This window comes from Labrus mixtus, chromosome 16 (assembly GCF_963584025.1).
Source record: "Labrus mixtus chromosome 16, fLabMix1.1, whole genome shotgun sequence".
In the NCBI taxonomy this organism is placed as follows: domain Eukaryota; kingdom Metazoa; phylum Chordata; class Actinopteri; order Labriformes; family Labridae; genus Labrus; species Labrus mixtus.
In genome coordinates, this window is record NC_083627.1 from 2497195 (window position 1) to 2511993 (window position 14799).

The 14799-nt window shown below is 40.7% G+C and overlaps 1 protein-coding gene and 1 long non-coding RNA gene across 2 annotated transcripts; both read left to right on the forward strand.

Moving 5' to 3' along the window:
* Positions 1–388: 388 nt before the first annotated feature.
* tapbp.1 (TAP binding protein (tapasin), tandem duplicate 1) lies at positions 389–10818 on the forward strand. The gene is made up of 8 exons (XM_061059313.1): positions 389–590; positions 2365–2550; positions 6823–7071; positions 7163–7522; positions 8298–8621; positions 9019–9120; positions 9342–9370; positions 9529–10818. Exons 1-8 carry the CDS (start codon positions 530–532, stop codon positions 9538–9540), a joined length of 1323 nt encoding a protein of 440 aa, XP_060915296.1. The 5' UTR covers positions 389–529; the 3' UTR covers positions 9541–10818.
* Positions 10819–11534: 716 nt separating this feature from the next.
* LOC132990914 (uncharacterized) lies at positions 11535–12858 on the forward strand. The gene is made up of 2 exons (XR_009676129.1): positions 11535–11794; positions 12398–12858. It is a non-coding gene; the product is annotated as an uncharacterized LOC132990914 (long non-coding RNA).
* Positions 12859–14799: the final 1941 nt, after the last annotated feature.

A 14799-nucleotide genomic window follows, 5' to 3' on the forward strand; every position in this document is an offset into this window, starting at 1 on the left:
TAAGAATAAGTTTGGCCCTCAGACAAGTTGTTCACTGACTCTTCACCAACCTAAATTATGATTAATCTCACCTACATGGCGTTTGTTTAAACAAAGAGATCATGGGGCAGAGGTGTAAAGTGGGACACGTCCGGTTCAAATCCTGTTGCATTATTGCCTGGCAGATGGCGCCATCTACTGGTAGGATTCAACACTTTCTCATTGTACAGTTTTTAATTTAGGCAGTATTTGAGTTAAAGTTGAAGTACATGGTTTGTCTCTCAGTCTCCAAACAGTTTTACTCGAAAGTATCACCCCTGATTTATTCATCCTAACCCGTACGAGGTCACTCGACGTTAATTAAACCGATTTTATTTTGAAATTATGACCGACATTTGTCTTTCTTTATGAAAACTTGACTTGGAGTTGTAGGTGAAAGTGAAACTAACATGAAGCCAGAGTTTAAGGGGAAAACCGTCCATATAACTCTACTTTGTTCGTGAGGACACATCACAACAAAGGGCTGAGCACAGACAGAAATCATCCCAACATGACTGAGTTCTCTACGATCTACAAACTGAGCCTGGTGGCTGTTTTCTGCCTGGTCCAAGGTAACGAACTGTTAAGATCATATCTGTCCATTTATTTCATAATATGTCATGAAGAGCTGCTTAGGCATTATAAAGGAATCAAATTACACGTGTGCATTTTTAATTTCAGCAGTCTGGATGCATGTGTCGTCGTGTAATCAAACTAAATTTAAGCAGTTTTTAACTTTACATTTCAGCCCTTTACCATTAAGTATGTTGTGGTTATTCGTGAGGATTATGGGCCGACTTTGACCTTTGACCCAGTTACAGTGTAAAATGTTTAGATTTGTTTTGTATTCAGCATATTTTCTGTCTTACAATCGATACTCGAAGTTGTGGCATATTTCTTAATGACGTTTGGCGTGAGGCGCCTGCGCAGTAGCTCCCTCTTGTGGCCAGACTTGATAGCGCAAAGGCACCATCGTATCCACAGACTTATTAATGATTTAATCGTTGAAACAGCTGAAATCCACACAAAATAGTCAAACAGAAATTGTATCTTGTGCATTTTGGGGTGACTTTCTTTTCTTGACTTAAATGTGCCCCTATTTCCAATTTAAGCAATAAATCGTTTTTATGCAATACAGATTTTAGGATTTGGCCATTAACGTGCCCATGATGCCTGGGAAATGTATTATTTATAAAAGTAAATATCCTAAGAACAAACCTATTATCAATGTTTTCACAAGAAGCTATGCAACTACTTTCATACACTTACATTTTGGTCGTGTAAGAATTGCCTAAAGCTTTTCAATTTAGTCGAGAAATTGGCAGCTGCTGTAAAATCCCATGTGATTGTATTTGTTTTTGTTTATATTGTCTCACTACTCCCTCGTATCATTTTTTTGTGATCTTTGTTTACCTGTCTGTACAGATGATGAAGTCTGAATTTATGTGCCAAGCCACTCATCTTATTGTTATGTTATTGTCTTTGTATTCTGATGCAATGAGTTTTCAAGTATAAATACATTTTTTAAATATAAATCAGGTGAAATCACTTAAAAAGGGTTGGAAACAGAGGAGGCACCAGACACCCTTTTGCTGGAGATTTTGGGTTGCTCATGTTTCAAGTGATGGTGCTCTCAAAAAGAAGATTTTCTGATGCTTAAACACACCTATAGGCACAAACATACAAGCGTGCACTTACACCTGTCCTGCAACATTTGAAAGGTGTTAATTTTAAACAAATGGTGAAATATTCATCTGATGGAGAAATGTTCAAGCCTGCCTACATGCTCACTGCTGACTGTAAAATGAAACCCAACTTAGGCAGTAATGTAATATTTACAGTCTATGGCCTGCACACACGCAGCCAGCATCACAGATCAGACAAACTCAGCTGGATCACCAACATGTCAGCGTATTCATTAACTTTATTACAGGTTCAAAATAACACTTTGTTTTTTACATTTTCTTTAAAATTGCAATTTGCAGGACTCACAGTCACATGTGAATAAATTAGATAAGAAAATATGATTTAGCCACAGGGGGTGCTTTAGGTTTGGCTATCCGAGGGGAGCCCCTCCCTGGCGCCGCCTGTGTACGGGAACAAGAAAACAGTCATCTAGAACATTTCTTTACCCCAAACAAAATCAGGGTTCTTGCAGGGTCTTGTTTTCTGCATGTTACACTCATAGCTAAAGTTGGGACTAATTGCTCATATTCTGAGTTTCACTGGGCAGTAACTTCTGCAACATGCAGTGTCACTACAGAATATAAATCCATAATGCTCAGGCCTTACTGTGTTTTTTAAATAAATGAATCATACGGTTCTTGTTTACTCTGTCGTCTGAAGCGTGCAGCAGCAGCTGTCCGGTGTTGGAGTGCTGGTTTGTGCACGAGAAGGGTCGAGGAGGTTTAACTTCAGGTGGAAACCAGGAGAAAACCCTGCTTTACATCTCTACTGACGAACACGGACACCCTGCAGAGTCTCAGAGAGCTCCATCCGACGCCAACCCCGACAGAGTCTTCTTCATTACAGGCGAGTGCAAAATGATACCCTGAACAGGATGTGTAACCGGACAATTATCTAGATTATTACATTCAAATTTCTGATGTTAAGATGTACAACTCTGCATGTACTGTATGCTGGAATTTGGTTCCACAGAATCCTCAAACAGTGCACCTTATATTAGTTCAGTTAGCTCATAAAATCCCAGTTTTACCTGACTTCATCATGCTCTATATCTATATCTGACGTGTGTGCATGGCGACCTGTTTGTTCCCCAGTATGACTTCTGGAACGGACGCCATTGTTAGAATCTCTGTAAAAGTGTCTGCGATACAGTTTACTGAGCTTCTGATTAATCTGAACCCTTGAATGAAGCTGAATTAATCATATTTGATACAAGATTGTTTGACACCTCTTCATTCTCACTGAAATATTTTATTGCTCCTACAATGATCTTTCCCTGACACAAATTAAAATCTTCTAGGGATTCAACAGCTGACGATGTATTTATCAGAAACTACTTTGTAAAAGATATTTTCATTCTAAAAATAAGGTTCTGTGATTTTGGTTTTCTCTGTCTCTTCTGTTTTGTATCAAACTTTCTCTTTTCAATTTCCAGTTCACAGTTAATGGACTTCAGCTAGTTCAGCTCTTTTCTAGTCTTCTGAATACTCAAAGTACTTTTTAGAGGGGGCAATTTTGGGTCTTGCGATCAAAAACCCGACCTTCCACTTGTTGGGGTTGTATCAAGTCAACTTTGGTTATATTCTTTAATAATTATACTTAATTATTAATAATATAAATAAAATATCATTAAACTATGTTTAATCTCGTTTTGGGGCACCACCCTGTACTCAGGGAAATATAACCAAAATATCACTCAAATCAGTCTCAGATTAGTTATTTAATGACTAATATTATTAATAATTAATAACTATATTTAATAAATTGAAGGTGTGAATCCGTACACAAACCCTTCGCACCCAGCTTATATCACAATTAAATACACCAGTAATCACAAACAACTGCTTTCTTAAATTATAACAGAATTTATTTAAACAAAGCAACATCAATCCAAAATCAATGAACTTAATCAAACAAATAACTATCATAAACGAATCTAAACAAACAAACATTATCAAGCACGGCTTGTGGAAGGGGTGTGTGTGTGTGTGTGTGTTAGTTTATCCTGCATTCTTTCTAAGTCGTCCCGCAGGATCTGTCCTTCTTCTTGTACCCGGGCTAGCTGTACCCGGTGTATCTCATTCTGCACATTTGATTTGCGCTGATAAAGGAGGAGAATTTCGCCTAGAACATCTGAAGTTGTGCGTGTTGGTTTCCCAGTTGGTTGATTTGCATATTCAACCAAGCCCTTTAGTTTCTCTTCACATGTGCTGAGGGTGTAGGAGTTCAGACTGTCGAGCTGCTCTATAGGGAGGTGGATAAGATTAGCAACTACGTCTTGAAGGGGTGGATCGTCTGATCCACAGCGAGCCTTGGCCCATGGTTGATGTATGTCTTCTGCATACATTCTGTCTTTATTAGGGGTGATCCTGGCTTGGTGGTTGACAAGATCAACTAGCTCCTCTAATTTCTTATCACTAATGCTAATTGAATAGCTATATAGGTTGGCACTCTCCTCTGAGGAGAGGTTCGTCAGACCGGCAGCAGTTTCTTGCAGTGCTCCGTCGTCTGATCCAAAAGGAGTCTCAGCTCCCGGCTCACCTAGGGTCTTGGTACACATTTTCGTGATAAAATGGAACCACAGTGGATTACTGTTAAAAAAAAAAACGCTAAGCTAAACAAAGCTAGATCAACACCAGAGCAAATCTTATCTAGGTTTCCCAACTGATCACTGCAGTCTATCCTGGAAGATAGGAGAGGGGATTCACACCTCAAGTCCTCAAAGGAAGGGAGGAACTCACACCTCTCGGACAGCTGGCTATGCGACAATGATGAGGTTACACTCTCATCTGGCCAAATGGCTCTCAAACAACAAGGAGCACCACAATCCTTTAGTACAATACTTCAGGATCAAAATCTGGATTAATGCAACAAATCAAGTTCATTGAGAAAGTCACACTAGCTGCATCCTTATGTCCAATTGTTGTATGGACACAAAGGGGACAACAGTTATTGCTTTAACCGTTAACCAACAACATACAACACAACTAAGCCACAGCTTGATGTCTGCTTTGCTTAAACAACAAAAATTTAAAGAAAATATAATTTTCTTCAGAAAGATCCCTTTTAGGATTTAAGTTCGGATTACTGTGCATTTACAGTGCAACAAAGCTGGTTTATTGAAGACCTCACACGGGGCACCATTTGTTGGGGTTGTATCAAGTCAACTTTGGTTATATTCTTTAATAATTATACTTAATTATTAATAATATAAATAAAATATCAAACTATGTTTAATCTCGTTTTGGGGCACCACCCTGTACTCAGGGTAATATAACCAAAATATCACTCAAATCAGTCTCAAATTAGTTATTCAATTACTAATATTATTAATGATTAATAACTATATTTAATAAATTGAAGGCGTGAATCCGTACACAAAGCCTTCGCACCCAGCTTATATCACAATGCAAATACACCAGTAATCACAAACAACTGCTCTCTTAAATTATAACAGAATTTATTTAAACAAAGCAACATCAATCCAAAATCAATGAACTTAATCCAACAAATAACTATTATAAACTAATCTAAGCAAACAAACATTATCAAGCACGGCTTGTGGAAGGGGTGTGTGTGGGTGTGTGTGTGTGTGTGTGTGTGTGTGTGTGTGTGTGTGTGTGTGTGTGAGAGAGAGAGAGGGGGGGAAGAAGAAAAGGGGGAGATGACTTCGTACCCACGTGGTCGCTCACGATGGCGCACCTAACAAAGACCTGGGTGTGTGCGTGCGTGTCTGTGGATGAAAGAGAGATAGATAAGGGGAAGAGGGGGGGAGATTACTCCGTCCCACGTGGTCGCCTTTCCGATGGCGCACACCTAACAAAGACCTAATGTGGCCTTAATGTCTGAAAGAGACCGAGTTCGGCCCGACACGATCGGTGTCTCTGAGGCGTCTGGATGGCCGCGAGTGTATAAAGCTCTCTCTTTGTGTGTGTGTGTGTGTGTGTGTGTGTGTGTGTGTGTGTGTGTGTGTGTGTGTGTGTGTGTGTGTGTGTGTGTGTATGGCCTATGTGCGTAATGGCGCGGTGGTGGAGTTAGTCTCCAGATGTACGTCTACCCGGGAATATGTGTGTATCTGTTAGTAAAAGGGGGAGAAAATGGGAAGAAAAGAGGATAAAAGAGGAGCGTTGAGGAGGAGAGAAATGCGTGCCTGAAGAGGCCGGATCACAGTCTAACTCCCGCGCCACAACTCGGAGTAATTCCCTTTATTCACAGAAACAAACCAATGGCCGAATTCAAGTTAATACGGCTTACACTGGCCTTTCTGATCAGAAGAATAATACCCGGTTATAACGCTGTTACGCTAAACACATACAGGACGCGACGGTCCAACAAAGATAAAATTACAGTTTCTGCATCAATCAAACAATTGTTAAAAACACTCTCTAAAGCGAATTCTGCCCAGACCTAATTAAGCCTCACTTGTGAATCGCTTTGCCTGCGATCGGTGAAGGAAAAAGGAGTCCGGTGATAAAACAGATCTTCTATCCGTCCTGGTGTAGAGGCGTCTGATGGCGGCGAGGGTCCCTTACGGCAAGAGCGGCTTCGTTGGTTCTCCGTCGAGGGGAAAGATGTCCGTTGATGTCCTTTCGTTCCAGGACAGAATAAGACCGTTATCTTTCTGATAAACTGTTATAGCCTAACGCTCTCCGAGAAACTGAGACGCGTTCACTGGACAATCCGAGCTCGGAATTTGGAACACTGCCGGCCGCGGATTACCTGCACGCCAAAACTTAAAACAAAGGAAGATTGTTGCAGGAAACAGGAGGTGAGCTTGTGTCTCCGAGCACTTCAAGTCAGCACGTGGAAAGAGGTAGAACGAGGGGAGTCTCAGAGTTTTGTCACCTGGCCGCCTTCCTGTGGGGTCTCCCTCAGGTTCCGGTCCCCCCTTTTCGTCACACGTAGGTGTGAAGTACCGCAGGGGATTCTAGGATAAAGAGTCCTTTTAGGCCTCTTTGTGATCTCAGTAAATAACTCAAAGGCCCAAGTCCATGGTTTGACTGTCCTAAGCCTGCGTGTCCCAACACACTTGATACGTCTGACTCTACCACTGAGCCACAGCCGCCCCTAAAGTAACCATTTTAAAGTATACTATCTGTCTGACTCATCTTCCCTCAGACCCTGCCGGCACTCTCTGCCAGCCCTCTCTGAACCGGCCCAGCGGCTCGGCCAAGAAGTCCCAGTGTGAGATCAACCCCTTCCTGCCGCACCCCTCCGACCTCAAATGGGTCGCTGCACTCACAGAATCCACCCTGAGCCCCTTATACCTGCAAGCTGATTGGTTTACAACCTCTCATCAGGACTCCAAACAACAGCGGACCATTTCCAGCATCATGCGTGCTCCCCCAGGAGCCAAAGAGCACAATGGTAATGACTTATGACGCAGAAGAGAAGTGGACATGAAGGTGTTATCTTGTGCCAGTTTGACTCTTGTCTTCCTCTCTGTCTGTCTCCTCAGTGATCCTGAGCGTGACCAGTACAACCATCAACGTTCAGGCCAGACTTGGGGAACCGGTGCAGCTGGACTGCAGCTACTGGGTGGACCCCTCCTCTCCGCTGTCCGGGTCCGGTTTCGCCGTAGAATGGCGATACCAGTTCAGAGGGGATGGGCGACTGGTCCTGGCATACGACGGCAAAATGGACCGCGTGGCTGACATACAAGAAGAGGGCGCCACGCTGGACTTTGAGGGTCTGCACGAGAAGGGAAATGCTTCCCTGATCCTGCAGGAGGCTAAAGTGCGTCACTCCGGGATGTACATCTGCACAGTGTACCTGCCGTACCTCGTGGCCCAGGTGGCGGTGGAGCTTGAGATTGTTGGTGAGGAAAAGATTTGACTTCAAATGGAACATAGGACCTTTCCTCAGGAGTGTGATGTCTCTTGTGACAGACTGAAGGTTGATCCAGGGTGAAACAATGATTTAAAGGGACAGGTTGTTTTTTCTTTAAATGGGGTGAATAAGGTCCTCATTAATAGTCAGTGTATTAGTCCACAGGAGACGCCAGACAACTCCTCCCCTTTAATGTGAAACCAGTTGGAGCGAGGCAGTTCATCGCTGCTTACGGGGTCATTTTAGCTCATTTTAAGAAAAGCTAACCCGCTAGCTAATCAGCAACTATGCAAGTGTAAAACATTTTTAGCCATGTCTCTGTGCTTTACTTTGCCGATAACAGACCACTTTGATAAAGCACTGTCTGAGCACCACACACGTCTTTTGAGCTAAGTTAAATGGTACAAATGGTTCAGTCTGCAGCGATGTATAGCCTAGCCTATCTGCTGTCTGGTTTCTCAGTAAAGGGGCCGAGCTGTCCAGTATCTCCTGTAGCTTATACACTTACAGTACTATTAAGAAGTGTCTCATACAACCCTACTTAAAAAAACCTGAACTATCCCTTTAAGTCTTTATGTAAAAGAGAAAAACAAATCAGTGTGTGTCATGAATGTGTCCATGTGGCATTCTGTCACAGCCTGTTTTTTATTATCACACAGCTCTGAAACAAACTTAATAATCCGCTTTTGATGCACAAGGAAGAAGATTATGATCAATACTCGTCTTTCATTGTCTTTAATCCACTGTATTCGACTTCTACCCAGAACCTCCGACCCTCTCCATCTACCCCTCGCCTCTACCCCTCACTGTTCCCGGCCAGACTTTGATCGTTCAGTGTGAGGCGTCCGGTTTTGCCCCCCTCTCTCTGGAGCTGAGCTGGGAGTTTAAAGGTACAGACGGGAAGTCCAGGCCTCTGGGATCAGGCAGCGTAACGGGGCACAGGCAGGCCTGGGATGGCACCTTCAGCCAGAGCTCCCGGCTGGAGCTCGACACCACTAACCTGGACCTGGGCAGAGGAGGGGAGGTCACCTGTGTGGGCGTTCATCCTGGAGGCACACGACGGGCCAGCGTGACCCTCAATGTCATCGGTAAAGTGGACACATGATGAAGATGGTTATCAAGCTCTTCTGGTGACGGTTCAATGAAGTAGTCAAAGACAGATTTCCATCTTTCTTCAACAGGTTTTGAAATGTTTACGCTCAATAACAAAGAAGAAGAATTAAGCCGCTTGGCAAGATAATAATTGATGAATCAGCAAAAACAGTTTTATGTGATATAAGACCAGATATCGTTTGGGTTTAGGTTGTTATGACACACCGTATTATTATATACTTTTTACTATTATTGTATCCAAGTTTGAAATTCTGCTTTCCTGAAAACCTAGTTGTTTGTTAAATTTAATATTTTCTTTGTGCTCAATTAAAGAAGAAGCAAAACATTAAGACGAGAATAAATGAAGGCTTGATTTCTGTTTTTGACTTACAGGGTTCAGTACTCCCTCCGTTGAGGACTCGATGGCGATGGTTGGTGTAGCACTGGTGCTCTACGGCCTCATCAAGTTCGTCTCCTGGACCTTCACCAGCTCAGGTAGAAAAAACAAAACTTCATAGTTTGTAGGAGAGCGGAGGCCTCAGTATGGTGCAGCAGTTTGTTTTGGTTTTAATGCTGGTGCTCAAGGGCGACACCTACTGGATCAAAAAGTCTCACATTCTTCCTTTAATGCTTCGAGTATTTAAAATAAAATATGTAGAGATGTTTCAGTTTCATTTCAGCGTATGACTTTGTGTGTTTTATTTTACTGTCCATAGGACCAGATGAGGCTGATGAACAACACAAGGTAATGTTACTTTTCAAACAATTACACACAACATATATCATTCTGAATATCTTTACATAAATGTTCATCTTGTCTACTTCTGATTAATAACTCTGGATCTGCTCCTGTGTTGAAGTGTCTCTAAGTGTTAACAACAACTGTCCACTTTTTCCTCTCAGAAAAAAAATTAAAGAAGAATGAAGTGTTCTGTTGGTGAAACAACAAACCTGCTTGTTTTTCATTTCTTGGAGGAGGTTTCTAAAGTAACTGCTTCATGCCGGCAGCTGCATCTTTTTCTTTTCTTCAGCTAGCATTGTGATGAATAAATGTTCTCAAAGAGTTGTTTTGTTATCAGATCCAGACAGGGATGGGCCCATAGACTGTTTAAAGAATGGACGGCAGAATACCTCGCCTCAAGTGAAGCCAAGAGATTTAGAGCTCCCCCTGCTGACTGGCCGCAGTATAGGTCATAAACCCCGCCTCCTCCATGTTCACAGATAGCACATGGGTCAAACTATTAAATATAAATACTCTTCAATAAACATTTATCAAACCTGTTTTCATCATGATAGTTCAAATCAAGCCGATTTGTTTTCAGCTCGTCTTTAGTTTAAAAAAAAATTAATTAACGACCTCCAGGCCGCGGAGGTCGGAGCAGGCCGCGGAGGTCGGAGCAGGCCGTGGTGGTTGCTGCGCTTCAGGGACGCCGGGTGGTAGTCGTGCCAGATCACCTCGCTGAAGGTTGGGGGAGCTCCGTCTACTGGCCTCCATCCTGTTCTTGAGGAAGAGGCCGAGGCAGGCCGTCCATTTACAGTCTATGATTGGGCTCATTCAGTTCTGTGTCATTTGTTTCTTTCTCTCTTCTTCATAAATAGAAATAATGTTTAGGATAAGACAAACTGTGATTCTAAGATGCAGGGGAACATTTTTGTAAAGACCCTCTACTCAGTTTAAACAACATTCTTCAATCGTCCACATATAGAGATACATCTGTTATCTCTTACTGCTCATGGCCTCACACAGTTTACGTGCTGTGTTGTTATATGTTGTTTGTCTCAAGCACTGGAAAAGAACAAGAAACCTGCAGGAGGGTTCAGATAACAGCTTCAGTTTGAATATGGTACTGATGACATGTTATTCTCCAACATGTTTGTAGCTATCATCACTGAGGGATTACAGATGTGTGTGTGTGTGTGTGTGTGTGTGTGTGTGTGTGTTTTCTATAGAAATTGAAAATTTGAAAATGAGAAGGTCATTATAATTGATATATGACCACGTGGTCAAAACCCTCAACAGGAACCCTGTCATTGTAAATGAAGAGAAAATAATGTACGTTCTGAAATTGTTAATATTGGCGGGTTTTTTCACGGCTGTGACACTTGATGGTAATAATTATGCTTCAGCTCTGAGAAAACGCCACATCTGCAGCTCCCCACTCGACTAAGTGGAAATAAAATGATGTGTTGAAATGCTTCAAGTTTCTTGTATTTATGACGATTCTGTTTTTCATTGATCAACAACCTTCTCTGGAACTTTCTCTTGTCATCGGAGTCGATATAAAACCGGGCAGAACACAATTACACCGAATCCCAAAGCTGTCAGGAAAGGAGCTTCAGGCTCTTCTTACCTGCTGAGCTCTTTGGTCATCGTCTTCGTTAAACCCTCCACTCCAGCTTTAGAGGCAGCGTCATTTACCTGCCCGAGGTTTCTCACCTTCAAACATGAAGCACACAGACAGGAGGATATGTGTATGTAAAGCAGCAACAACAAAGTCTCACTTTACACAACACCATGTATCTTACAACATATATTTAACAACGACCAGCGTCAGCCTTCATATCAGCCGTCAGGATGTTGTTGTAGTTTTCGGGTTGTCCACTAGATGGCGCACACTGATCAAAACATGTTATATGTACTGGTTAATGACGAGCCCAATTTAACTAACTAGTTTGAGGAGAAATAATCTTTTACAATGCTTTGTAATTTTATTCACAAGACTTACCATAAACAACAGTCACAGTATAAACAGGATGTAATCTCTGTCTGTTTTAAAAGGTTTATTTTGAAAGGGTTTAACGGAAGTATCTCTTCGCTACGTGTATCTAATTTGACTCTGCGGGTGTAGTTCTTCATTGAGGCCACTAGAGGGCGCACGATACTGAATACGACAATGTAGAACAAGAACATAGACTGTAAATATTACTGGACGAACCCTGACCCGTCTGTTAGATAGGCAGCAAATGAGTCCAATCGACGGCCGCATCCATATTTGATTTGCAGTCTCAACCTAACTTCGGATCAACCTAGCCACAGCAGTAAGGCGGGACCGGCGGGATTTAACTCCGCCCATTCAGCGCGACGTTAGCAGTCCACTTCACAGCATAGCTAACGGCTAGGCTGCTATCATCCCCTATTCCTGCTCGTCCTGAGAAAACTCTATAAACAGTAAGTTAACATTTAACTTTTCTACAACACAGTTAAAACTAATTATATTCAACCCAAATATTTAATTAAAGTCTTAAAACTACACTTTTTTAAATATACAACTATGGTTATTAGTTATTTGTCAGAGCAGTTAGACTTTGTCAGTGTTAGTAAAGTTTTATCCATAAACTGTAAATAAATATGTTTATCTGCATAAACATATCTGAATGAAAACATCCAGAAGAAATCAATATTACAAAACATACAGTTCATGTTACTGTTCTGACAAAAAGAGGAATGTCTGTCTTATATTTACTGATGTCAACAGTGATGTGGGTGAACATGACAATTTAAAAATAATGATTTAGTATTTATTATAAGACATTTGTTTTCTATAGAACCCTGTGAAGTCATGGAGTCTGTGTCAGCTTCACACCAAAAACTAAGTGTTAGAAGAAATACTGTTTAAGACTGGCATCTATTATTATTATTGCAGCTACCTAGTTAAATATTCTTCCTGCAGATGTGACTAATAAAAAAACACCCTGAGCTGTCACATGTAGTTAACTGTACATTTTGTCTTGTCTGAGGCATTAATTGAACACCTTTGTATTTCTCCTATAGACACAGTGTGGATTATTGGTGACTTGTCCGTCCAGGTGCCCAGAGAGCTGCAGAGACAGAGGAAGAAACCTGAGCCTCAACAACATCTGTATTTGTTGGTTCTTCTGGGGTGGACTTCGGTTGCTTCTCTTCAACAGCTCGCTGCGAGGAAGGTCTCCCCCGGATGGCCTGAGTGATGTCACCCACAGGCTGAGAGCTGAGGCTGAGGCGGGTTTTAAACCTCCTGACAAACCGTTACACCGCGCCCGCCTGTCAAGCTGGTCAGCTACACGCCTTATTGTGAATAACTCTTATCCTTCATCAAATCAAACGACCCCCGTACAGTGTGTCGATCGAGACATGAGCTAATCACACCTATTAGTTTGTTTTGTACCAGGCTGTAAACATGTTAATCTCTGCTGTAAAAACAGGCTTTTTGAATGTGTTTTTTCAGATTAAATAAATATTTCTATATAAATGCACTCCTTTGTCTCTACTAATGAGTATACATTTCAGATTTGAAATGACAAGACTAAAATGTGCATTAATGCTCAACTCAATAGCTTAGGGAAGGAAGTCTACTTTTACACAACTTTTTATTCTTTTGACATTTTTTTTTACCAAATACTAATGTAGTTCAAAATGTGTCCTTAAACACAGCCCCATTCTTAAATCAAGATACATGGAGAGTAAATAAGATCAATAACTTGTGAATAAAAACACAGTTAAAATGATTTAGAAATGTAGTCTTCCCAGATCAATATCACATAATATCAACTTCTCCCATTTAAACTGGACAAAGGGTTTTAAAATGGGAAGAAAATGGTTTGATTGCAAGTTAGGAGGAGATCTATTTTTATTTGAACAGCATGAATACAGTCTTCCAAGGTGCAAACCCTCCTCCTCCTCCTGAAGCCTGTGGATGATGTACTGCCGTCTTATCTGCTGGCCATCTTCTCTCACCAGAACTTTGACTGTTGAAAAGTCATTCAGAAGAAGCTCGAGCATGTGACACGGATCCAGGAGAACATGGACTTTTAGTGCGGGGTCTTCAGGATGGCGAAGAAAGAGAGAAAATATCAGTTATTCATTAAATCAATTTGTTTGTGCATTTTCTGTATTCATCTGTATGTAAGAGCACATTTATAAATTCAACAGTGTACTACCCAGACAACAAAGGTTCAGTATTCAGGTAATCAACATCTATTCAAAGTTAAGAAGACAAACCTTATTGTCATCATGATATTTTCAGCTCTCTCACTCACTCACACAATGATATTCCACATCAAATTGCCTCAGATTTGAGGAAAAATTAAGCAGTTTATTGTGGATAGTACTTCATCTTAACATGAAACAAATATAACCTGAATTATTTAAATCATTAACAGTCTCTGTGCTTTAGTACAGAACATACAGTAACTCATTTATTATTAACATGAGCTCAGTACATGGCTGTATTCTTCAAACTATTTCTTGTACTTTATATCTCATTTTAATTCCATATGTTATTTATATTTTATATTTCTACTGCTATATTCTTTATAAGAACATCTGTAAAGATTAAGAACTATATTAATAACCAGATTAAATTTACCTGAACTCATACAAAGTGATTATTTTAATTTGGTAACAGTTTGCTGAAATCTTAAGACACTACATCAACCATGTAACTTTAATGTCATCCTCTATAACCTACACAGCATGAGGTTCAGTTCAGTTTATGTTACTGACGGATAATTACTACACAAAGTTTGTTTTTTAATGTCCACATTTACGTCATCATAACGTCAGATAACCATATTTACAGTCTGTGGTTAACCACCGAGGTGAACCTTTAGCTTCTAACATCACACAAACTCATTATTTATCTTAACAACAAACATTTCTAAACCATTGACTGTAAATAATGGACTACACTGAGTACAGTTAGCAGACTGGTTTACAAGCTAACGCTAAACAAGCTAGGTCCGTAAATATAAATACCGACACGTGAGTATGCAGTAAATATAACACTACTATATCACTTACCGAAAAAAACTGAAGCATCAACTTGTTGGATGGTCTGTTAACCGCACAGCAAGCCGTGTATGTTGTCAGATATGTGTTAAACAAACTCTCCAAACGAAGTAAAAAAGAAGAGAAATCAGACGGATCAAGCTGTTAGCCTCCTGACCTCCTGACCTGACAGACAGATGCAGAGCTGTCAATCAAATCTGACACATCCCTTATATGGGCATAGCCGTTTTCTTTAATAGAATAAAATCCGATGAGTTATAAAAAACTTCACCCCCGCCCCTAACAATAATAATAATAATAATAATAATAATAATAATAATAATAATAATAATGATGATAATAATATTTTTGTATATATATATATTGTATATCTGGATCAGGGATACTCTATTTATTGCCAAAAAATA